Raw genomic sequence first — 26,331 nt, forward strand, 5'->3', positions numbered from 1 at the left:
GCAGGCCCCAGTAAGGAGAATAGGGACTCAACCGGGGGTGAGGGGTGGGACTAAACAGAAGAGGGGGCCTCAGAAAAGAAAGGGCGGGGCTTTGGATGGGCCTGGAACTTGGAGCTGGGCTGGGGAGAGGATAGAGCTGGGAAAAGCCACGCGAGGCTGAAGGGAAAGGGCGGGGCTTGGAAAAGGTAAAAGGGCAGGGCTGGAGGAAAGGTGTGGATCTGAAAGCAGCGGCCTGATTGGGGGCGGTGCAAAATGCTGGTTGGGTGTAAAACGGACTGTGTAAGTAAAATAAGATTCAGATGCTGGAACCTTATAGGTAGGCGAGGAAAGGCTTCATGATGTCAAAACAGCTACTTTTAATGTGACTGGGTCACTTAGTAGCCATGTGAACTTGGGCAATTTGTTAAATTCTTCCTACCTCATATTGCTTATTTGTAAAGCTGAGCTCGACAACTCTATTGTCAGTTTTGGTGGGCTTTTGAGAACTTGGGTGCCAAGAAGAGTCTACTTGTAAAACAGTACTTGTTGCTTAGCCTGTCCAGTTTTGCCATCAACGGGGAGCGTGAGAGCGTCTGCCAGGGTTCTGGGGCAAAGCCTAAAACACCTGGAAACTTCTAATTTATCTTAGTATAAACCTTGCATTCGACCCACTATAAAGTATATGTTTTCATATACAATGTCTTCCCCTAAGATCAGATCAGATCAGTCTCTCAGTCGTGTCCGACTCTCTGCAACCCCATGAATCGCAGCACGCCAGGCCTCCCTGTCCATCACCAACTCCCGGAGTTCCCCCAGACTCACGTCCATCGAGTCAGTGATGCCATCCAGCCATCTCATCCTCTGTCGTCCCCTTCTCCTCTGGCCCCCAATCCCTCCCAGCATCAGAGTCTTTTCCAATGAGTCAACTTCGCATGAGGTGGCCAAAGTACTGGAGTTTCAGCTTTAGCATCATTCCTTCCAAAGAAATCCCAGGGCTGATCTCCTTCAGAATGGACTGGTTGGATCTCCTTGCAGTCCAAGGGACTCTCAAGAGTCTTCTCCAACACCACAGTTCAAAAGCATCAATTCTGCGGCGCTCAGCCTTCTTCACAGTCCAACTCTCACATCCATACATGACCACAGGAAAAGCCTTGACTAGACATAGCCTTGACTAGACAAACCTTTGTTGGCAAAGTAACGTCTCTGCTTTTGAATATGCTATCTAGGTTGGTCATAACTTTCCTTCCAAAGAGTAAGCGTCTTTTAATTTCATGGCTGCAGTCACCATCTGCAGTGATTTTGGAGCCCAAAAAAAGAAAGTCTGACACTGTTTCCACTGTTTCCCCATCTATTTCCCATGAAGTGGCGGGACCGGATGCCATGATATTCGTTTTCTGAATGTTGAGCCTTAAGCCAACTTTTTCACTCTCCACTTTCACTTTCATCAAGAGGCTTTTTAGTTCCTCTTCACTTTCTGCCATAAGGGTGGTGTGAGATGAGTGCAATTGTGTGGTAGTTTGAGCATTCTTTGGCATTGCCTTTCTTTGGTATCAGAATGAAAACTGACCTTTTCCAGTCCTGTGGCCACTGCTGAGTTTTCCAAATTTGCTGGCATATTGAGTGCAGCACTTTCACAGCATCATCTTTCAGGATTTGGAATAGCTGAACTGGAATTCCATCACCTCCACTTGCTTTGTTCGTAGTGATGCTTTCTAAGGCCCACTTGACTTCACATTCCAGGATGTCTGGCCCTAGGTGAGTGATCACACCATCGTGATTATCTGGGTTGTGAAGATCTTTTTTGTACAGTTATTCTGTGTATTCTTGCCATCTCTTCTTAATATCTTCTGCTTCTGTTAGGTCCATACCATTTCTGTCCTTTATCGAGCCCATCTTTGCATGAAATGTTCCTTTGGTCTTCTCCTAAACATCCTAATAAAATTGACACTCCAGGAAGAGGTTTGCTGGTTAACCTCTTGGCCTCTGGAGCCAAACTATTGGGTTCTGTTCAATACGTGACTTAACCTCTCTGAGCCTCAGATTCTTCATGTGCAAAAGATAACACAGTGCTTATCTCACAGGATTGCTGTGAGGATTAAATAAGATGATGCATATAAATTACTTATCAATGTCTGATATGTAGTGAATACTCAAAGAAAAAAAATGGGACTTCTCTGGTGGCTCAAATGGTAAAGCATCTGCCTACAGTGTGGGAGATCTGGGTTCAATCCCTGGGTCAGGAAGATCCTCTGAAGAAGGAAATGGCAACCCACTCCAGTACTCTTGCCTGGAAAATCCCATGGACAGAGGAGCATAGTAGGCTACAGCCCATGGGGTCGCAAAGAGTCGGACATGACTGAGCGACTTCACTTCACTTCACTTCACTTCACTCAAAGAAAATATCAGCTTTTTAAATTATCCTCACTCAAAAAACTTGAACTAGACCAATGAGAGCAGATGCTCAAACTACGGCACAATTGCACTCATCTCACACGCTAGTAAAGTAATGCTCAAAATTCTCCAAGCCAGGCTTCAGCAATATGTGCACCGTGAACTTCCTGATGTTCAAGCTGGTTTTAGAAAAGGCAGAGGAACCAGAGATCAAATTGCCAACATCTGCTGGATCATGGAAAAAGCAAGAGAGTTCCAGAAAAACATGTATTTCTGCTTTATTGACTATGCCAAAGCCTTTGACTGTGTGGATCACAATAAACTGTGGAAAATTCTGAAAGAGATGGGAATACCAGACCACCTGACCTGCCTGTTGAGGAATCTGTATCCAAGTCAAGAAGCAACAGTTAGAACTGGACATGGAACAACAGACTGGTTCCAAATAGGAAAAGGAGTTCGTCAAGGCTGTATATTGTCACCCTGTTTATTTAACTTATATGCAGAGTACATCATGAGAAATGCTGGACTGGAAGAAACACAAGCTGGAATCAAGATTGCTGGGAGAAATATCAATAACCTCAGATATGCAGATGACACCACCCTTATGGCAGAAAGTGAAGAGGAACTAAAAAGCCTCTTGATGAAAGTGAAAGTGGAGAGTGAAAAAGTTGGCTTAAAGCTCAACATTCAGAAAATGAAGATCATGGCATCTGGTCCCACCACTTCATGGGAAATAGATGGGGAAACAGTGGAAACAGTGTCAGACTTTCTTTTTTTGGGCTCCAAAATCACTGCAGATGGTGACTGCAGCCATGAAATTAAAAGACGCTTACTCTTTGGAAGGAAAGTTATGACCAACCTAGATAGCATATTCAAAAGCAGAGACGTTACTTTGCCAACAAAGGTTTGTCTAGTCAAGGCTATGTCTAGTCAAGGCTATGTCTAGTCAAGGCTTTTCCTGTGGTCATGTATGGATGTGAGAGTTGGACTGTGAAGAAGGCTGAGCGCCGCAGAATTGATGCTTTTGAACTGTGGTGTTGGAGAAGACTCTTGAGAGTCCCTTGGACTGCAAGGAGATCCAACCAGTCCATTCTGAAGGAGATCAGCCCTGGGATTTCTTTGGAAGGAATGATGCTAAAGCTGAAACTCCAGTACTTTGGCCACCTCATGCGAAGTTGACTCATTGGAAAAGACTCTGATGCTGGGAGGGATTGGGGGCCAGAGGAGAAGGGGACGACAGAGGATGAGATGGCTGGATGGCATCACTGACTCGATGGACGTGAGTCTGGGGGAACTCCGGGAGTTGGTAATGGACAGGGAGGCCTGGCATGCTGCGATTCATGGGGTTGCAGAGAGTCAGACACGACTGAGCGACTGAACTGAACTGATCTTAAAGCTGACCCCTTTTGAGGTCAAGAATCCCTTTTAGAATCTGATAAAAGCTATGGGCCTCTCTCCTCAGGAAAATGTACACACATAAAGATTCACTTCTTTCTTAAAGTATTTGAAGAATATCTGAAGAAGGGTTAGATGGATGTGTGTTAGGATGGGGATGATCCCTAGCTGAAGCTGTCCTTGCTCCATCTTTCTCTTGATGTGTCCCAGACCCTGGGCATCCCAGCCTCCCTCCCTAAGACCCATGAGACAGAAGTGAAGTAAAGATCAGCTTTATTATTGGCAAGAAGGCAGGGAGGTGGTGACAGTGCCAGGCCCTTCTGTGGGTGATGGGGCAGAGGGCTCGACCAGCCAATACTGATCCTCCAAGCTGCCCTCCCAATGAGGTCCAAGGTTCAAGGTGCCTCTGATTTTGAGCAGAAGCAATGGGTGGGCAGGCGGGCAGACTGCTGGGCATTGGTTAGGTGGGCTATTTAGGGATGCTCTGGAGCTGGCGTTGGGCTGGGGGTGGCAGGGGGTGGCGGGCGAGGCTGGATGTCCCTGGTGCGCATATAGGACAGTAGCTGCTCTGGGATCTCCGCCAGCACATCCTTGGCAAGTCGGGCCATGCTCAGCACCTGGTTCCCCGACTGGTCCACATAGTCTCGGAATGGGACGAACTGTAACAGGCACAATCAGATATGGGTGGCCAGGAGAGAGAGGACTGGGGAGGGTGGAGTGGCGGAGGCTTCCTCTTTGGCCCCTAACATCTCCAAGCGTCACTCGCTTTCCCACCTTATCTAGAGGAACTTTCCGCATTTGCTTTCTCCCCACCCACTTTTTTTTCCACCTTCCATTCACCCTTAAGCCACTCTAACCTGGCTTCATACAGTCTACTGAAACTGCTCTTGCTAACGAAGTCAACAGTACCATGTTCCCCAATCAGTCCTGCAAGCAATGATTGTCACGCATCTTGCTGACTCCCCTTGAGCTTTCCATTACATTTCACCATAATCTTCCTGAACACTTCCCACTCTTGACACATTACATTCTTCTAGATTTTCTCTACCTTTCTGGATGCCTCCCTGCACCAACCCCAATGCTCTAGGTCTGCCTAATCTCTAAAGCTGATGCCTTTTCTTTCTTAATTCTCTTCCTGGGTGATTTCATACACTTTCAACACATTTACAAACTGTTCCCTGGATTAAGATGTACAAACTACTTAATATAGACAGAATAAATAAGCAACAAGGATAAACTGTATAACAGGGTATTGTAGCTTTTATCTTGTAATAACTTTAAATGGAGTATTAACTAAAAGCACTGAATCACTATTCTGCATACCTGAAATTAACACAGTATTGTAAATCGACTGTACTTCAATTAAAAAAAAACAACAACCCTGTTCCCTGATAACTCATACATTTATACATCCATCCCTACCTTTTTTTCTTTAAGGCCCAGAGTCACAACTTGGTTGCCCATATCACATCCCCTTTCGTTCGTCTTAGATAACTCAAGTCCAATGTGTTTACAGCTGAATTCTAGGCTTTTCTGCCAAATCTGCCCCTCCTCCAGCCTTTCCTTTCCCAGCAAGTGAGACTATCACTCACCCAGGGGCTCAGTCTAGGAAACTAAGAATCATTCTTGAAGCCCCCCTGACTCCCTATCACCATTTAATCAAATATTCAATTCTCATACATTTTTTCTTAAATTGTCTTTTGAACCTGTTTCTCCTCTCCATCCTCACTGCTCCTATTCCCATCCAAATCCCTGGACTACTTCGAAGGCTTCCTCACTAACAGATCTCCCTGCCTTCTCCCTCGTCCTGCTGCAGTCCGCACTCTAGCAGCCTCTCTGCATGTCTCAAAATGCGAGACTGACCATCTCACTTCTCTATCTAAAATCCTTCAAGAGCTTTCTAATTATCTTAGAACAAAGCCCCAAACTTCACCATGACTGGCAGGGCCTTGCCTTCCTCTTCCACTCACTGCTGTGATCCTGCACCCGGGCCTCTTGCCTTCTCCATGATTGGGCCAGTTATTTTGAACCTAAGGGCCTTCTCACCAGCTGCTTCTCTGCCTGTTATGCTTATACCTTGCTTTAGATTTCAGTTCCAATGTCATTTCCTCGTAGTAGCCTTCCCTGACGGAGAAGGCAATGGCACCCCACTCCAGGACTGTCGCCTGGAAAATCCCATGGACGGAGGAGCCTGGTGGGCTGCAGTCCATGGGGTCACTAAGAGTCGGGCACGACTGAGCGACTTCACGTTCACTTTTCACTTTCATGCATTGGAGAAGGAAATGGCAACCCGCTCCAGTGTTCTTGCCTGGAGAATCCCAGGGACGGGGGAGCCTGGTGGGCTGCCGTCTATGAGGTCGCACAGAATCGGACACGACTGAAGCGACTTAGCAGCAGCAGCAGCAGCCTTCCCTGACAATCCTGCCTAATTAGATCCCAGTTACAGACTCTCACTGTGGCGTTTGCTGTCCCTCTGGAGCACTTAGGACAATCTAATGAACTGTGCCATTATTATTGGCTGCCTCCACTAGAGGGCAGGTGCCTTGGGGATCTCTTACACTATGAATCCACCATGGCTGCAGCAACCTGCCTGTTTTCTCAAAAAGAATTTGTTGAATGAACATAGGAAGGCTGAAAGAGTGAAGGGAAGAAAGGTAAATGATTAAGAAGGCAGTAAAGGGACTTCCCTGGTGGTCCAGTGGTTAAGAATCCACCTGCCAATGCAGGGGACCCAGGTTCAATCCCTGGTCCAGGAAGATCCCAATGCCTTGAGGCACCTAAGACCTTGCGTCACAACTACTGAGCCCACGGTCTAGAGACCTCGGGTCACAGAGCCCAACCTCTGCAACAAGAGAAGCTCACACACATCAACTAGAGAGTAGCCTCCACTCCCATAAATTTGATAAAGCCCCGCATGCAGCAATGAAGACCCAGCAGAGCCAATAAATAAATAAAAATTGGGAAAAAAAAAAAAAAAGGGAAGGCAGTAAAAGGGAATGGCTGCTAACTTAGCCCCTCCTTCCCACCATGCCTTTGATACCATGACTTCCTTTTGACCTCATGACATCAGGTCTACCTGAACGATGTCGCGCTCGGCATAGCGTCCCCGAGAGGACACGCGCACATCATCACCGTCCAGCTCTTCCATAGCTGCAGAAAAGACACCCCTCAGCTGATTGACCTTTCCCACAACAACCCATGCTGCCCTCTGCCTCTTCGCTCCCCTCTGGAGTCATCAAGAGACCACCTAATGGTTGTATCAAAGTCCTACAAATATTAGGCATTGTAATGGAGTTATTATTATTATTCCCTCCCATGCATTCCATCATCCTAGGAACCTCAGGAGGGAAGTATTTGTATCAACAACCTCAGTTATAATGAGGAAATGGTTCAGAGAAGGTCTGACTTGGCCAAGGTCTGACACAGGCATCCATCCTATCTTCTCTATGAGACAGGTCTGGGTTCCCAGATCCTCCTTTGTTTTCCCCAGTTCTTGGTCTCACTCAGGAAAACCCCCTATCTTACTCACCTTCAAACATGGCTGGTCCCACACCGACAATAATGATAGACATGGGCAGCGATGAGGCCTGTGAGGGGAAAGAGGGTAAATTCTTGGGATGAGCAGCCATAACAAGGGAAGTGACTGTTGGGGGACAATTCTCTCTGTGTATAATATTTTGGCACATCTTACAAGCAGAGGCACTGATTTCTCTTTGTGCCGGACTATCTTTTCAAGTACGTCTGCATATGTAACAGCCTTGAAAGATACAGGGTCTTCCTATACAGCAAAGGGCAGGTTTGTTTACTGTCTAGTATAATAAAATGTCTCATGCTGGAGCGAAGGGCAGGCATGCTTACTGCCCATGATAAAAGGCTCAGGTTTTCTACACTCAGGGTTTGTGTTCTATAATACAACCCACTGGTAATCTGGCCCTTGGCACATTATCTTCTGGGAAGTGGGACTTAGTGAATCAGAGCCAATGCTGATAGTTAAGCTGTTGCTATTGCTGGGATAGTGGCATGTGGAATCTCAATTCCTCGACCAGGGATTGAACTCATGCCCCCTGCAGTGGAAGTGTTGAGTCTTAACCACTGGACTACCAGGGAAGTCCCACACACCTTTGCTTTTGATCCAGAAGTCTTGTGTCCACTGCGAGCATCCATGAAATTGGCAGCCTGACTTGTTAGCTTGCACGTAGGGCAAAATCTCAACCCCTGGACAGTTATTAACAGTGACCTCTTCCTGCCAAACCCTCCTCAGACTTACACTGACAATGGCCTCCTTTGTCTGTGTCATGTCAGAGATGACCCCATCAGTGATGATGAGCAGAACGTAGTACTGAGAACCATCAGAGATCTTGGCTGCAGCCCTGGGGGAGAGGCTAAAATCAGAATTCAGCTGAAAGCCCAGAAAGTCCAAAGGAATGTCTATCCCTAAAACTTCCCCAGCTGGCCCTGTAAGCAGAGGACAAGCACTGGGGCTTCGGAAGCTCATGCTCCTTCCCCAGAGCTGGCTGCCTGCCCCTCCTACCATCCCTCCAGTGACACTCACAGAGCATTTACTGTGGTAGCTACTGTTAGGCATCGTGAGAAAGAAACAGTCCCCCCAGTCCTCTTGAGAGTGGACACTGAACCAAGAATCACAGAAATAGCTATAGAATAGCATTTGTGAGGAGAGTTGGGAGAGAAAAAGCTACTGCTATGAGAGCGTCCTGTAAGGGATCTTGACATGGCCCAGGTCAATGAAGACTTCTTTAAGGAAACAATGTTGGAGGATGAAGGAGAAGAGGAGGGAGAGGAGGCTAAGTGAAGGGGAGGGGAGGTCATTCCAGACAGAAGGAACAGCATGGACAAAGTCCCTGTGATGAAACTGGAGGAAGTCTACCCTGTCTGGGGCCCAGAAAGTGAGGGGAGCAGCATGGACCATATGATTGAAATGGGGTGGGGCCCAGATCACCCAGGACTTTGTTGGCCCTGGAATGATCTTGGTGTTTATACAAGAACAAGACCAAAGACTGAAGGCCTTCTTTCTCCCCTCTCTCACCCATTTCTCCTCCTCCCTTCTCCCTTCTGCTCATCACATCCCATTGCCTAGGCTTCTGGGTCCTCAGCCAGTCTTAACAGCTGCTCCCAGAGTCTTTTCCCTTCTCTCACTTTGACTCCCAAGATTTTTTGATCTGAAATGAGTTCAGAAGCCATTGAGTCCAGTCCCCTTATTTTATACATAAGAGAAACAAGACCTCAGACAGCACAAAGGCCATGGCAGACTTGGCCTCTTGACTTCTAGTCTCAAACCCTGTGAAGATTGGAAAGGATGGAGCTGTACTATCCAGTAAGGCAGTCCCCAGGTCCTATGGAAATTTATATAAATTAAATAAAATCATCTCAGTTCCTTGTTCACCCTTGCGACACTCCAGGTGCTCACTATCTGTATGTGTCTGGGAGCTACCATACAGGACATCACAAGATACAGAACATCTCCATCATTGCATCCATCACTGCAGAGAGTTCTATCAGACAATGCTGATATATAAGCTTGATATAAAAAACCCAGAGGAAAGCACAGTGAGGGTAGAGAATTCAAACAGCTACAGTTCATTTTGCCCAGGGCCCAGGGTGGGAGTGGGCCATGATCCTCCCTAGCAGCCTTTGCTCTTTTCCTGAATTCTGGCTGCAGCCTCTTCATAGGCTTGGGCTGCCACCGTTTCCTGTCGCTCACTCATTCTGCAAATAATCACTGCACACCTGCTGTGGGTCAGGCACCAAGTTTGGTGCTGAGCCTGCAGCAGAGAATCAGATGTTGTCCTGGGAGGAGATGGATGCTTACAGCACGACGATGCAGTAAGGCGAGGGCTTTGAGGACATGACATCTAACCTAAGACCTGAAAAGTGAGTAGGAGTTAGCCAGGAGGAGGTGGAGGTAGAGGTGGGGTGGGGGGAGGACGGGAGGGTAAAGGAAAGATGTTCCAGAGAGAAGGAATGGCATGCGCAAACCAAGAGAGAGCGTGTTCTAGGAGATGCAGGTAGGTCTACAGAAGAGAGAGGAGGTCAGAGCAATGGGTAAGGGCCCCCTCACAAAGGGATTTGTGAGCAGGAACATTGAGGGGTGTGGAAGGGTTTGGGGACTTGGGAGGCACACCCGTGGCTCCCTGCAGAAGCCTGGCACTCCCAAGGCCATTTAGACCTGGAGCTGGGTCATGGGCTGGGGAAAGCCAGTCTGTGCCCCACTTGGCTTTGGGGTGGCAGACAACGAAGAGGCATCTGTGGTCATCAAAATCATGGCTGCACACTTGACATACGTGATCTGATTGAATCCTCACTACCATTCTATAAGGTGGGCACATTTGTTATTCCAAAGTGAAGTTTACAGGCATGAGGAATAACATTCCAAAGGGGTGGTGAAGCTGGGGCCCCAGTCCACACTTGACCGACTAAGCCTAAAGCCTGAGCTCTTGATGCCTCTAGGCTTCATTCCCACCTGCCCTTTGGCTACTCCTCTGTGCACGCTGCACATTCTGATCTAGGTGTACTGTTCACTGTCTCCCAAACTTGCCCCTTCATGCCTCTGTGCTCTTCACATGCAGTTCCTGCCACCAGGCCTGTTCTGCACATCTTCCTCTGATAAAGTCCAGTTCGCCCCCTGCACCCAGCCAAGAAGTCAGGTCCCTCCACAACTAGGCTGCCTCCGGTCTCTTGGATGCCACCCACCAAGATGGGTTGTCCGCCCTTCCTGGGTCCTTACACCCATGAGTGTACCAACATGTATGCCAAGGGGAACCCAAGGTCATAGGATACCTGAAGCACCCATTACACTATATGATCTGGTGGATAAAGCTAGATGACTCTAAGTATACTTAAAACACACCTCCCCACGCCTTAAATTATAGCAAATATGGACACAATGTCAGAAGCATGTAAAATGTGCATGAATTGTTAAGATAAAATATGGGGATTTCAAAGACATTTTCAGGTTGGCTGCTTTCAACTGGGCCCCCAGTGTCCCCTAGGGGAAGCCTGTTTGCCTTTGCCAACAGGCGACTTGCTGGAAAAGTTTGGGAAGCTCTGGCCTGTAGAAGGTAATGATTTATTTATATTTCTGTCTCCTGCGCCAAGGCGGGAGATCTCAAGGGCAGAAACTAGATCTGATTCATCTGAATCTCCAGTGCCCCAGCAGATATCTGAGCACAGGCAGATGCCCTTTGAATAGTAATAATGATAATAATAGTAACAGTAATAGCTTGCACCTATAGCACTTACCATGTGGCAGGCACTGTTGTATGTGCTTGATGAATATTAAGTTAGTCCTCACAACAGCCCCATGATGTAGCTACTATTATCCTCATTTACAGTTGAGGAAACAGACACAGAGAGGTTAGGAGTCTTGCCCAAAGTGACACAGCTAGTAATCAGTAGAGTGGGTGTATTAACTTAGTCTAGCTCTACAGCCCACATTCACGCTACATTTTGCTTTATGGAACATTGAATCAGTAAATGAATGAGTGAATCAGCGAATTTGCCCAAGATAATATTTAAGTCTGTTTAATAACAATAACAAAAGAAAATGTGCTCAGGTTCCATTATTAAGTGAAAAGATCAGTAGTGAAATGTTACATCAAATTTGACTGCCATTATGGCTACATAAGGAAAAGACTATCATTAACCATATATATATATTATATATATGTGTATATATATATATATATATATATATATATATCTTCACATTCTCGTGGGCCATTTTCTGGGTCATTTGTTATTTAATTTCTCCATCCTTAAAATTTCAACAGCAATGTTACATTACTTTTGTAATTAAAGAAACTATTATCTCATAATGAATTAGAAGATAAACTAATCTTTATTAGAGGAAAATGGAGTCTCTGGATATATATATCTCTCTGAAATTCTTCCACTTTTATTATTTTTTTGTTTGTTTGTTTCATATTTTTACTTTCAAGTTTCCTGAGGTATTTCGTTTTACATGGGTCTCTTCTATTTAGCATATAGTATGTATGTGAATGGAGAAGGCAATGGCACTCCACTCCAGTACTCTTGCCTGGAAAATCCCATGGACGGAGGAGCCTGGGAGGCTGCAGTCCATGGGGTCACAAAGAGTCGGACACGACTGAGCGACTTCACTTTCACTTTTCCACTCTCATGCATTGGAGAAGGAAATGGCAACCCACTCCAGTGTTCTTGCCTGGAGAATCCCAGGGATGGGGGAGCCTGGTGGGCTGCCGTCTATGGGGCTGCACAGAGTCGGACACGACTAAAACGACTTAGCAGCAGCAGCAGCAGCAGCATGTATGTGAAAGTCACTCAGTTGTGGCCAACTCTTTGCAACCCCATGGACTCTATAGTCCATGGGATTCTCCAGGCCAGAATACTGGAGTGGGTAGCCTTTCCCTTCTCCAGGGGATCTTCTCAACCCAGGGATCGAACCCAGGTCTCCCACATTGCGGGCAGATTCTTTACCAGCTGAACCACAAGGGAAGTCCAGGAATACTGGAGTGCGTAGCCTATCCCTTCTCCAGGGGATCTTCCTGACCCAAGAATTGAACCAAGGTCTCAGGTGGATTCTTTACCAACTGAGCTATCAGGGAAGCCCTTAGCATATAGTAGAATTATTATTTTTTATCCAATCAGAGAAACTTTTTCTTTTATTAGGTGAATTTATCCAACTTAAGTTCATTGACATACGTTCGGTTTTAGTTCAATCATTTTATTTGCATTAAAAATCAGAAAACTTAAATGCTGGTGCTGGTCATACTTTTTGTTTAGACTCTCTCATTCTTGACATATAGTTTGTTTAAAGCATGCATACAAATTTATGTATTGAAATATACTTTAAAAAATAAAAAAAAAATCATTTGATATGTAAGTTGGATTTTCTTTGCTTTGTGTTTTTATTCTGAAAATTTGGAGTTACTCTTCTGTTTTTAGAAGTTACTCTTCCATCGTTAATCTACAACTTGAGCTCATTTTAATCTACCATGAGCACTGACTATGGGCCAGACACTGCGCTAAGTATTATTATATTGTTACCTAGTTTTAAATCCCCAATAACCCTATAAAAAGAAGATGCTCTTATTATCCATTATTATACCCATTTACATGGATGAAATGGAGGCTTAGAAAGAAGTTAAGTTGCTCCAGGTCAGATGAGGTTAGTGAGTGGTGGACCCGGGGTCACTCCCAGGTTTGATGCCAAAGCTTGTGCCTTATCCACTGTTGTATAGGTCCTTCTCTCTTCCTCAAACTTGAGGCCTGGTTTGTTGTTCCCAGGAAGTGGGGTTGAGGCAGTTCACTGACACTCTTTCTACCTTAGAATAAGGCCTGATGTAACCTCTTTATACCAGAGCTTGGCCAACACTGAAACTTTCACCCTCTCCCCAAAGCCTAAATTCACTATCCTTGGGAAGTCAATCCCCTGTCTGCTGCTACTGCTAAGTCGCTTCAGTCGTGTCCGACTCTGTGCAACCCCATAGACGGCAGCCCACCGGGCTCCCCCGTCCCTGGGATTCTCTAGCCAAGAACACTGGAGTGGGTTGCCATTTCCTTCTCCAATGCATGAAAGTGAAAAGTGAAAGTGAAGTCGGTCAGTTGTGTCCGACTCTCAGCGACCCCATGGACTGCAGCCCACCAGGCTCCTCCGTCCTGGATTTTCCAGGCAAGAGTACTGGAGTGGGGTGCCATCGCCTTCTCCACAATCCCCTGTCTGGTCCCCTTAATTTCCCCCAGGTCCATCCAGTTTCCTTACCTGGCCACCTGGTTGATGACAGGGGCGAAGTAGGTGGGCCCGTAGAGCTGCACTGTGCGCAGGCTCTGGAAGTAGCTCTCCAACACACCCTCAATGCCCGCGCAGTTGGGGTCCTCATCATTGTTGTTCTGTCAGGGAAGATGCCCTGCTGGACTGATCCCAGCTCACTCTTGCGTTTCTCCACTGCTCTCTTTCATATGCCCCTCCAGACTCCAGCCCAGCTCCCCTCCTTGCTCTGCCACCCTCCCCTAGATCCTTCTCTTCTGCATGTCCTTGACCCTTAGAAGAAAACCTAAGTAGAAGAATTTTGTCAACTTGGGTGGGCCAGATTCCAGAGTGTGGAGTCTAGGATCTGGCCCATACTGTACCAGGGGGAACTGGTGGGAGATCCGTCCCTCTGGAGGGAGCTTGGCGCCAAAGCCATAAGCTGGGAAGAGCTTGTCACTGTCATAGTCCTGGATGATTTCTCCCACTGCCTTGAGGGCCATGGCATAGGCGCTGAGCTGATAAGGACTCATGTAGTGCAGGGAGGTGGGCTGCAGGGGATTCCCTGTAGGGAAACAGGAGCCCCACCCCATGGTCATACTGATGATCCGTCTATTCACCTGCCTGTCTTTGTTGCATCTATGTGCTGCCTATCCATTCATCCACTCTTAACCCATGCTGTTGGTGTTTTGTCTCTAAGTCGTGTCTGACTCTTGCATGACCCCGTAGACTGTAGCCCGCCAGGCTCCTCTGTCCATGGAATTCTCCAGGCAAGAATACTGGAGTGGGTTGCCATTCTCTTCTCCAGGGGATCTTCCCAACCCAGGGATCGAACCCATGTCACCTGTATTGGCAGGCAGATTCTTTACCACCGAGCCCCCAGAGAAGCCTCTTTACCCATGTACTCCTTATTATTTTACTCAGTCATCCAAATGTTCATTTTCAAACTATCCATGTACCAACCCCTATATCTATCCACCAATTCATCCACCTGCTCATACATCTATTCACCCTTCCACTGGCCGTAAATCCATCTATCTCTTCATCTCTATCATCTGCTTCTCCATCCTCTTATCCAGCTAGCCACCCACCTGTGCATCCAGCCAGCCAGTCTGCCATCTATCTACTTGCTCACCTGCCATTTCTCTTTCTTTCCCATCTGTCCATATAACCATATTCTTTTGTCCATCTACTCATTCATTCATCCCTCTCTATCCATCCCCTTCATTCACCTGTCTGTCTGTACTCATGGATCCATCCACCTGTCCACTCATCTATTTCACCAATTTAAACACTTGTCCATCTGTTCACCCACATGCCAGTTCATGCATCCACCTCTTCAGCCTATTGTACTCACTCAGACCCATTTGCCTACTCTATTCATCTAGCTACCCACACAGTTATCCACCCATTTATGTATTCATCTGTTAGTATACTTCTATTCCCTCCCATCCATTCATTTACTCATCCACTTCTCAAGCTATCTAGAGCTATTTATCCTTTCAATTTTCTTTGATCCATTTATCCACTTAAACCTTTCTGTACTCTCTCCCACCATCACCCCCACAACACTAGCCTGACTGGGCCTTGCCTCAAGCCTGGGCTTCCTGGATAGGTTAACTCTTATTCCCAGGTTTTAATTCAGGCCCATCCCTAATGACTTCTTTAGAATCCCTCCACACCCTGTTCCCCCATCCATGCCTCACCATTGGAAGCTGTGAAGTCAATGGCTACTGTGAAGTTCAGCTGTGTCCTGTTGGGGAAATAGATGGATTGAGAAATGAGGGACTAATACTTACTAAGAATTTCTCAAACACTTGTATGCATCTGAATCACCTGGGAATCGTGTTAAAAAGTAAATTATGATCTGGATGGTCTGGGTGGAGCCTGAGATTCTACATTTCTAACAAAATCCCAAGTGAGGCAGATGCTGCTGGCCCATGGAACACACTTTGGGGAGTGTGTTCCCACATGCCCCATTCATTCCTAAATGCCTACCTCATGACATAATATGCATAATTTAATTTAACCCTTACTATAGTCCTGAAGTAGTAATTAATATCTCCATTTTACATTAAAATCAGGTTGAAAGAAGAAAAGTACCTTACTGAGGTCTGCATGCATCCACTAAACCAAGGAGAATGTCCCCTACAGCCTGCTTGTCTTTTCCTTCTCTCTTAGCCTCTCCCTCTTGCCTCGCCATATCTTCTGTCTGGGCTCCAGTAAGGCTACGGGAGACCACTGGTCTGTCATCTTCCCAGGGGGGCTGGAAGCTAGGGCTGAAAGGCAGCCCTATGGAGAGAACTACCGTGGACAGCACCCTGCACTTTATAGTCTGCCAAGTGTTTTCAAGTTTGTTTTCAGGATCTCATTGGATCCTGACCATTAATGAAGAGGAACACTGAGGCTGAGAACTGGGAGAAACTCATTGCTGGACTTTAGTCCGGAGCTTGGCTGTGACTCACCCTCCCTTGATGTAATCGACAAAAGTGAATTCAGAGTCCACAGAAAAGGAGAGCAGTGTCACCTGTGGGACAGAAGAGGCAGCCCTGCTACTTGGAAAAGGTGGCTGGGCTAGAGAAAGGGAAAGAGGCACTCTACTCCAGCCCCTGACCCACCCTGTCCGATTTCTGAAAGGGCAAAGGGGTAAGCCATCAGAAACATACTTGGATTTCCAAAAGTGTGTTAAATCATGAAATAAAACTTAGGGTCCCCCCCCCCACCGCCCCCGAAAAACCTGCAAAAGATTAAAGATCAAACAAATTTTCTTAGGTGAGAGGAAAAACAAGAAAAAAAAAAAAAAAACGAAACAAAAGCAAAACTGAAATGGTGCCACCTTGTATCCAGCATCACTGTGTGCAAGTAGTCTGCACCCATAGCTCTCCCACACCCTCACCGCATGGTCATGCTGGGTGTCCCCATTCTGGGGACAGAGACAGAAGGATCTACAGAGGGCCAGAGCTCTCGGGAGTACTCACAGTTCCCGAGTTGACGTATTTCTTCTTCTTACATTTCTTCCGAGGGTTAAGTACCTAAGTGAAGTAAGGTAGTGGTAACGGTGCGACACAGAGGAAGGGAGCACAGACGAGCACACCTGGGGTGGAGGCCTGGGAAACCTGGGTGGGCCTGCGCTCTCACCTCATACACTGTGAACTGGTTCTGGGCCTTGCTCAGCTCTCGGTAGCTGGTGGTGAACTCACCGATGAAGTCGTGGCTGCAATGAGGCCAGGGGCAGGTAAGCGACTGCTGCTGGCTTGGAGCCACCCCTGAAACCAGTCTTTTATCCTCACTATCCCCTGCCTCTACTTGGTCTGCCAGGCACTGGGCCTTGGGTCAGAAGAGAGACCAACCTAAGAGGAAAAGAAGGGAAGAGACAGTGTGCCAGAGAGACAACTAAGGGGACCAGCTGTGTTCAAGGTCCTGGCATCTGTCGTCACCCTCTCTGGCTCCCAAGGCTAGTCTGGGGTTCCTAGTGAGTGTGCTACATATTTCAGGGAACTGTTTGGTTTAATTCTAGGAGAGGGCAGTGCTACCTTCCATCCCGGTCCCAGTCGTACACGTCAATCTTCACCGTTCTGAAATGTTGGAGATAAACATAGGCTAGGTTTGTAGGATAAGTCTGAGACACCCCCACCCATGATAGTCAAGATGATCTTGACTATATACAGATCATCCTTCCATCCATCCATTTGTCTTCCTCTCAGCCTTCCTCGCATCTATCTTATCCATTCATCAGTCCATGAATGTACCCAACTACCTACTGACACTATCACTATTACTACTGCTGCTGCTATTTGTACTATTACTATTCTTTACTACTGATTTTTAAAAAATATTTTGGCCACGCTGCATGGCTTGTGGGATCTTTTTTCCCTGACCAGGAACTGAACCCAGGCCCTCAGCAGTGAAAATGCAGAGTCCTAACCACTGTACCACCAGGGAATTGCATTGCTTCCCTGATGGCTCAAAAGGTAAAGACCACATGTAATGCAGGAGATGTGGATTTGACCCCTGGGTCAGGAGGACCCCTTAGAGTAGGAGACAGCAACCCACTCCAGTATTCTTGTCTGAAAAATCCCATGGACAGAGGAGCCTGGTTGGCTATAGACCAGAGGGTCGCACAGTCGGACACAACTAAGTACACACACGTATTCCAGGCATTGTTCTTAGCACTTTCACCGACTAATTTAACAAGCACTTTATAAAGCAAGTATTAATACTATTATTACTTTTGAATAAGGAAACTGAGGCCCCAAAACCAGTAACTTGACTAAGGACCATAGCAAATAAATTGCTGAGCTGAGATTTAAACTCTGACATCGTGGTTCCAAAGACCATGTTCTTAACAGCTATGCCTAAGTCATCTCATATGGCCACTGATCTATGTGGCAGCTCATTCAACCATCCATCTAGTCACCCTTTTACCCATATAAATTTACCAATCAATTACTTATTAAACTCTATCACCCATATAACTATACATCCAGCCCTTCAATGACTCACCGATACATTCAAGCGTTCATCTGTATCTCCACGCATCTATCCAACCAAACACTCAGCCATCTGGTATTTGTCCATCTAATCATCCATGCGTCTACATAACCATCTACTTATGGGCCCACTCACCTACCTTCATGCTGCCCACTTGTGAATTCATATGGTCAGCCTGTCCATCTACGATACACTCACCCATCCATTCCCTCTACCACCCATTCATCTGTCTGTCTATTAATGTACTGTCATTCCACCTGTTTATCCTCCTGCTTTTTCAGTCACCCCTCTGCCTCTCCAACCAACCACCAATCTCTCATATACCCATCCTGCCTCTCAAGCATTTAGCCATCCATCCATTAATCTGCCCATCATCTACCCATCCACTAATCCACCCAGCAGTCCACTCACTCACTCATCTGCTATCCATTCATCCATCCCACCCACCAGTCCTCTTGTACACCCATCCACATACCCATCTATTCATTCACCAGTTTATCCATTCATCTGATTATCTATCCATGTACCTGCTCATTCACTTATTCACTTGCCCTTTCATCCATTCATCCATCCACCCATCCATCCGTCCATCTACCTATTCATCCATGTTGCTATTCATATGCCTTTCCATGCACCCATATCCATGTCCAAAACTGTCTCACTGAGCAGGATCCTCCAATGCTATTATGGCACTTCAACCTTCATTCTTCACCCCAAGAACCCCACTCTCACACCCTTGTCCCCTTACTCCTTGGCTTATACTGATGCAGACCTGTCATAGTCTCCATTGCACAAGGCCCGCACAGGGATGCTGAAGGGCTGCCATACAGGATTCAGTGTGTTTTTCACAACCTCTGTCTTGTGGCAGATGGTGAACCTGGAGAGGACAAGAGGACTGGATCCTGCCTTTGGGGTAGGACTGAGCCCAGAGACAGGGCCTCATATGCTTGGTTTAAGCACATATTGGGTGCTGCCTTAAGTGAATTCTGGGCTCAGGTCCTGATGGAGTCTAAGATGTCCCAGCCTAAGAGCCCTAATGGGCCCACAGCAATAGTGGGAGCAGTGACTCACGTGCCATCCTCATTGCTCCTGTAGAACACGAGGAAGGGGTCTGATTTTCCAAAGAAGTCCTTCTTGTCCAGCTTGTTTGCACACAGCTGCATGGTGGCAATATCCTGTGGATGACGTTGGACTATTGACACTCAAATTGCCCCCAGACTCAGCCCACTAAAGGGAGTTTGGGGAGAGAAGAGAGCCTCCTGGGTCTAGCATGTGGCCCTTAATTACCCGACAATTGCTAAGCTCCTCTGCAGTCAGCAATATGGTCCCACACTTCTTGCCTGGTACACCCCTGGAAGCAGAAAAAGCCTCTTTGTGAGGGGGGAGAGTAGGAAACAATGATTGGGGTGGCCAATCTGGGATTGGGTAGGCCAGGGGATTCAATTTGTCATTTACTGACTGTCCCAAGTGTTTCCATCTCTGGTGGGGTAGGACCTGACTTGGACTGGGGAGGGTCTCTGGTCTGGAAGGAAGGGGTTAATTTAGCCTGTGTGGACATCTCATAATGGTAACATGGGAAAGACAGGATTTAGAGTTCTGGGCAAGTTGTTTTCCCTTTCCTTGGGCCCTTGGTTTTCTCTTTATGTAATGGGAATCTTGTCTATCTCTTAGGGTTGTGAAAAGATGAGAATGAATGCATGGAATAAAAAGCAGTTGGTAAGCTTGGTAGATATGAAGGTGGTTCCGTTTCTCAAAGCAGACTTTGCTATATGCCAGGCATTGTTCTAGGTACAATTTGGCCAGTTGGCACCTTCCAGCTCTGCTAGACCCTGCCTTCAGGGAGTTTCCAGGGGCAGCTGGGATGTCAAGGCCATAGGCAAGTACAGTGTGATGTGATGCAACAGTCCTGAATGAGGGACAGCAATTTCTACCCAGATCTGGGGCAGAAGGACTGGTTTGTTAGGTCAAAGATGCTGTGGTTTCAGAAGATTGTGAAGAGTGAGATCTAAAAGACCAGGGCAGCCTTATCCTCTTCTGATCCAAGAAGAGACACTTGCATATGCCTGGACATCCATCCCCAACTTGCTTTGGGTCTCCAAGCAGTCAGAGGCCTTGTGGATGTGGGCCTGCCAACCCTAAACTCTGGAAGAGCCAAAGTGTGACAGAGAGGAAGCTAAGTTGGGAGTATTCTCAGTTCAAGTTTTGATTCCAACTTGCCAGGTGATTTTTGTCATCTTTAATATGAGAACTTGAACCATTTCATTGGCTTTTTGATCTCTGACTCCCTGTGCTTTAAAAAGATAGTGTGTAATGAGTACAGGGACTCTCCACCTGCACACCCAGAAGTGAATCACTGATGCTACTGCCTTCTCACTGTTCTTTCTCTCCTTAATTTTCTCCCTCATCTCCTCACCCAGTGTGAATTCCAGTCACTCTGGATTATAATAATCATTCCCTTCCATCCTACTCCTTTCCCCTAGCCCTTCTCTCACTTCTGTCTACTTATTTGGCAGAACCACAGCCTGAGTTAAATCCTATTCTCTGCCTAACCCATACCACACCTGTGCAACTGGATATGGCCAGAGGAAAACTCACACTTGTGCTAACTGGTTTCATTTTAGATGTGTGACCACAAACCTCAAGAAGGTCCTTAAGAAGGGATTAAGTGAGCCCTTCACTCCCCAGTGCTGTGAGATGGCACTTGCACTCCTCCTCCTCTCTCCTCAGCCCAAAAAGCCTCCTCCTCCGTCCTCACTCTCAGCCAATGACCTTGTTTCCGACTTCACTGACAAAGCTGAAGCAACCAGAAGACACTGTCCACAGACCCGCCACACACCTACCCTGCCTCCAGTATCTTCTCCCACACGAGGCCTTCCTACCGTTGCTATAAATGACTACATGTGCCTATTTATCCCTCCCCTGTGTGCTACATTCCACACCCTCCCTCTTGCCTGTACAGAGACATCACTCCAGCAACTGGCCCCCCTTTTTTTGATCATGCCATGAGGCATGTGGGATCTTAGTTCCCCGATCAGGGATCGAACCCACACCCTCTGCACTGGAAACATAGAGTCTTAACCACTGGACCACCAGAGAAGTTCTTTCCCTCTTTGTATTATGTCAGATTTTCAGATTCTACTAGATCATTCCCATTAGCATACAAATGTGATATAATTTTTTTCAGGTTAAAATATTACAAACCTCTTCTTGATCTCACTTCCCTCTCCAGCCACCCCTCCTTTTCTCTTCTCCTCTTTGCAGGAAAATTCCTTGAAAGATCCCTAATTCCCATTTCTCTCTTCCATTCTCTTCTAAACCTCCCTAACCAGGCTGTTATCCAAACCTGTTCTTCAAAACTCTGACAAGCAGAGTCGCCAGCGACTGACATCCTGCTAAACCCACTGTCCAGTTCCCAGTCCTCGCCTTTCTTGACTGCAGCAGCATTTGACATGGTCAGCCACTCTCTTGTCATTGATGCCTGTCTTTTGCTTCCAGGACAGCACCACCTACTCTCGGTTATCCCCCCATTTCATTAATGCTCCTTCTCAGTCTCCCTTCCTAGCTCCAACTCATGGAGTTTTGGTCTTTGGTCTTCTCTCTCTCTCCTCACTCCCTTAGTGATCTCATCTAATCTCATGTCCTGAAAGAGCATATAAGATTTATGTTTCTTATTGCCTATTTGACACATCTACTTGTCTAATAAAAATTTATGAAATTCAATACGTCATACTGAACTCCTCATTGACTTCCTCCCACAACTTACTCCTCCCTCACCTAAAAAAGAAAATCATCTCTATGGCAACTCCATCTTTCCACTTGTTCAGGCCAAAGGCCTTGGTGTCATCCTTGACTCCTCTTATTCTCTCACGTCCATATTCAGTCTGTCAGGAATCTGCTTCTCCATCTTCAATTTATATCCAGAATCTAACTAATTCTCCCCTCCTTCACTCGTGGCACCATGGATTACTTCTACTTTTGCCCACCCAAGATGTAGTCTCAACCCAGCAGCATCCTTTGAAAGCAAGTTAGAGCATTTGTCTGCTCAGAACCCTCCACTGAGTCCCAACTCAGAGTAAAAACTAAAGTCCTCACAGTGGTTCCCAGGCCCTAAACGTGAATCCACCAAGCTCACCTCCTCCTTTCTCCCCCCTGCTCACCCAGTTCCACCCACATTGGCCTCTGTGCTGCTCTTTGAACACATCAGACTTCTGCACAGTTTCCTCTCCTGGAACATTCCTCCTCCAGATATCAGCACAGCTCACGCCCTTACTTTCTTCAGATTATTGCTCCGAAGTTATCTCTCCATGAGGCCTCCTCAACCCTTCTGCAGAAAACTGCAACACCCATCACCCTGCATTTCCGGTCACTCTAATTCTGTTCTACTTTCATTCCACAGCACTTCATGTCTTCTAGCACATTATGTAATTTACTTATTTATTATTTCAGTTTTGTACTATTTCTCTCCCTCTTCTGTTACATAAGCTCCCTGAGGGCAGGAGCCTTTGTTTCGTTCACCACTGCAATCCAAGCCATTTGAACAGTGGCTCACATAGAGTATATGCCCAGTAGTGTTTGTGGAATGGATAAATCCTTGGTACCCAGCCCAGGGTATAGCATACAAAATGTGCTAATAAATATTTAGTGAGTGAATGTAATGTAAATTCCAGAGAACTTAATTTAGTGAGGAAGACTTGGAAATGGACCTTAAAGTCTGAATCAGATTCAGAAGAAGAGTGAGGAGAGAGAGTGAGAGAGAGAGGAGATATGTCAGGGCTGAGAGTGACTTGAGCAAAGCCCTGAAAATTGAATTTTCCCAGGAGGTGATGGGAGCCATTGAAGGCACCTGACCAGGGGAATCCCAGCCTCCAACGATACAGAGTCAGCTGCATCTTTAGGAGAATTCGGAGGCCCGCCCCTCCCCCATTCCCCTTCGGGTTCAGCTCACATGAGGGGTCGCTCAACTCGGCTGCCCTGGCCTCCGATCACCTCTCCCAGGGCCAGGAACGCTTGGCCCAGGAAATCCTGCACAGGGATACAGAGTCAGCGAGGACAGGAGCGACTGGTGGTGCAGAGTCCCAGCCCAGCCCTGCTGCTGCTGCTGCACTGGCCACTGCGACTGGAGGCAGTGGAACCACCCAGCCAGGGCTTTAGAGGAGGGACGGGGTCCCCAGACAGGCCGCCGCTCTTGGTCCTGACATCTGGAGCCCGCTGCCTCTACCCTGCCAAGATACCATCCCACCCCTCACCTTTCACACACCACACACACTGACCCCGCCCAGCCCCATTCAGCCTCACCTTCTGAGGGTCCCAGCAGCAGTCGAGAAGGAAGAGTAGCAGTGAGTAAGAGGCACAGGCGGGAAACCGAGGCAGGAACAGGAGAGGAGGGCAGGGAGGGCAGGTTCGGGGCAGAAGAAGGTCGAGTCGGGTTTGAGGGGTAGGAGGGTTCTAAGGAGGGTCGTTTAACACACAGTGAGCGCCGCCTGTGTGCCCAGCCTGCCCGTGAGGGAATGGTCGCTCACCGGTTTGGAGATGTTGGTTTTGGAGTCGACGTTGTACCTGGGAAGAGAGTGGGACCAACATGGGGAGGGGATGGTGGGAGAGAGCCTGGAAAAGGGGTCCGATTTCGAGTCCAGGTTAAAATTGTGGGTGGAGGGTGGGGCAGTCTTGTACCGGAATTCAACCTGGACCTCCTTGGGGTAGGAGTCGGGGTCAGAGGGAGTCAGACCTGGGCAAGGTCAAGTCCGGGGCCAGCTGGGGGCAGGGTCACCTCAGAGGTGGGACTTAGAAAGGGGCGGAGCCAATTAAGGAGAAGTGTTGTCAGCAGGACTAGGCCTGGGGAGTGGCCAACCTAGACTTGGGGCGGCGCTAAGCCTAGAGAGGAGTCTTTCAAAGTGCCACCGAACTGGGCCCGGGGGTGGAGCCAGGTCGGGGGCCCGCTGGGGGGCGGATCCAGGTTGGGGGAGGTCCAAGCCAGGTTTCTGGGCGGGGCTCACACATCGAAGCGCAGGTTTTGCTTTTCCTCAAAGAAGTAGTCCAGGACGAATTTGCGCACGAAGTCTGGGTTCAGTGTGTTGTCGATCACCTCGGTCCGTCCGAACTGAATGGGGAGTGGACAATCAGCATGGGGCCTGCTAAAGGGGGCAGGTGCTTCCCAGGCGCGGCGGTGGACTGGGTGAGGGTTCCAGGACTTACCTCCCGCCACTCCTGGCTGGCCCGGCTCTGCGTGTAAAGCACCACCACTGCAGGCGGGAGCGGGGGCGGGGAGGGAAGGACGTCAGGTCGGCCCGCCCCCCGCCCCCCCGGCCCTCAGGTGCTCTCGGACCCCAAGTTCCCTCCCTCCCCACCCTGGTGCCGCCTACTGGGGTCGGACTTGGAGAAGGTGTCGAGGTCCAGCAGGTTTCTAGAGAAAGAGACAAACAGACGGACAGCGAGTGGATCATTCTGGAGCCCACTACTGGTACCCTACCCAGAGGTGGGCACCTAGGGAGGCACGGGGTTCAAATCACACCTCCTTCCCCCGTAACTACACCCTGCCGGGGGCCCGCGTTATCAGCACCCTGGACAACACCGGAAATCTCAGCCCAAGAGCTGTTTCTCTGCCGACTGGACGCGTCCAGACTGCCTCCAAGGGCCCAGGAAAGAGGGTTAGCCCCCAGAACTTTACCCTCCTGGGGCGCAGATCCTACTGGATCCCCGCAACCCATCCCTTCAAGCCTTAGGCTGAGCCCTCTTTTGTGGTTGGGGCTATTCAAGGAAACCCCCTCCCCGCGTCCGCTAGCAACTCCCCTGAGTCTGCACCCGCGATTTTCCCCGGCCCCGATCCTTCTTCTCCTGGGGTCTACCCCCTGCTCGCGCTGAGCCCCTGAGCTGGGTGGTGCTGGGGCAATGCCTAAGCCCTTCCCGGCACGGCCCGCTCACCGGCAGGACACGGTAATTTCAATCTTGGTGGCTGGGACGCTGCGCTCGGAGGCTCCGCAGAAAGACATGGCTGGTCGGGTGGCCGGAGCTGCGGGAGGCTGCGAGACGGGGGCTGCTAGGGGCGGCGGCGGCGGGGCCCGGCCCATGTGCCGCCGCGGCGGTGGTGGCGGAGGCTGCGCTCCCTCCAGCCCTGCTTGCGCTCTGGCTGCTCGCGCCTTCACTGTGGCCGGCCGCACAGCGGCTCCAGATGGCAATGCAACCCCGCCCGGCCCGCGGGGGGCCCCCACTCCATTGGAGCAGCCTCCAATAGGCCAGGAACCTTACACAGATCCGAACTCCAACTCACTAGGTGGGAGAGTCCTCCCAGTGCATCTCCCCGAGGAGAGAGCCAGGCCTGCCCCCACAAGAGCTGTCCAGGATGCTGACCGGCCCCGGATACCTAGTGGGCACTGGGGTAGATTGCTTTTCCTGAGCTGCTCCCTCAACAATCTGCTTCTTCCCCTTGCCACTCCCGCCTTTCCTCAGTCTCTGAATAGGAATAGTTACACATTTGTTCTCATTAGCCGTGTGACCTTGGGCAAGTTACTCAACATTGGCCGAGTCACTGGCAGAGTCAGTTCACTGGTAAGAATGGCCTTAATAGCACATACTTGGGGTGTTGTAAAATTTCATCAAGATAACCTACAAACAGGATTTAACAGGGGATTATACACAGTAAACACTCAAAAAATGTTCATTGGTATTATTTCCCTCTTCTGGGCATTTACACTAATAATCTCTTCTGTGTTGAGTCAGAGGTCAGTAAATGGTGCACTGTGCAAAACCTTTGGTCCATGTCTTTGAACCCACATGACTTCATGGTGTTAGAGACGAAGACATACTCTGTGAGGATGCAGCTCACCGCAGATCAGACAGTAAATGAGGGTGGTGGTCGGCCAGGTTCACCCTCCCCATATCACCTACTGCCTTCGAGGCCCTGGAAGCCAATCCCTCACCGAATGCAGGGCCTGCAGGTCACCTGTACCAAAAGCAGATTGTTTGCTGAACTTTTTAATAATAAAGATTACTTGGGAATTCCCTTGTGGTCCAATAGTTAGGAATCCCCATGCTTTCACTGCCGAGGGTGCAAGTTCAATTTCCAGCCAGGGAACTAAGATCCCAGGGCATGGCCAAAAAAAAAAAAAAAAAAAAATTCCCCCACCCCTTTTCCCAGCTTAATGAAGATCTCAGCAACTTCAAGTCCAACTTTCAGGCAGCCCTGGAAATCTGCATGGATAAACAGGCTCCCCAAGTGACTGGGGCCCATTCAGGCCTGAGGACCACTGTTCCCACCTTAAGAGCCTGTTGCTATGTGTTGCTATCTCACTGGAGACTCTCATGGCTCATGAATTAAGAGGCACATCCAAGTCTCCAAT

General features: G+C 48.2%; 1 protein-coding gene across 7 annotated transcripts; it reads right to left on the reverse strand.

The window, feature by feature from the left end:
- Positions 1 to 4,021: 4,021 nt before the first annotated feature.
- CPNE9 (copine family member 9) lies at positions 4,022 to 26,317 on the reverse strand. 7 transcript variants are annotated; one of them, XM_044934136.2, is made up of 21 exons: positions 25,798 to 26,317; positions 24,917 to 25,014; positions 24,358 to 24,398; positions 24,191 to 24,237; positions 23,992 to 24,095; positions 23,518 to 23,554; positions 23,294 to 23,296; positions 22,944 to 23,020; positions 19,286 to 19,349; positions 19,070 to 19,173; positions 18,771 to 18,875; positions 17,041 to 17,082; positions 16,646 to 16,721; positions 16,486 to 16,539; positions 15,973 to 16,034; positions 15,214 to 15,260; positions 13,891 to 14,072; positions 13,523 to 13,650; positions 8,033 to 8,147; positions 7,295 to 7,352; positions 4,022 to 4,424 (listed from the first exon to the last, which is right to left on the reverse strand). In XM_044934136.2, exons 2-21 carry the CDS (start codon positions 24,982 to 24,984, stop codon positions 4,042 to 4,044), a joined length of 1,797 nt encoding a protein of 598 aa, XP_044790071.1. In that variant the 5' UTR covers positions 24,985 to 25,014; positions 25,798 to 26,317; the 3' UTR covers positions 4,022 to 4,041. The 7 variants fall into 7 exon arrangements, with proteins under 7 accessions (XP_044790071.1, XP_044790073.2, XP_044790072.2 ...); XM_044934138.2 differs by adding an exon at positions 6,842 to 6,915 and having other exon boundaries at positions 8,033 to 8,135; positions 24,917 to 26,317; XM_044934137.2 differs by adding an exon at positions 6,842 to 6,915 and having other exon boundaries at positions 24,917 to 26,317.
- Between the last annotated feature and the right edge of the window lie 14 nt (positions 26,318 to 26,331).

The sequence above is a fragment of the Bubalus bubalis genome, chromosome 21 (assembly GCF_019923935.1).
Source record: "Bubalus bubalis isolate 160015118507 breed Murrah chromosome 21, NDDB_SH_1, whole genome shotgun sequence".
Classification (NCBI taxonomy): domain Eukaryota; kingdom Metazoa; phylum Chordata; class Mammalia; order Artiodactyla; family Bovidae; genus Bubalus; species Bubalus bubalis.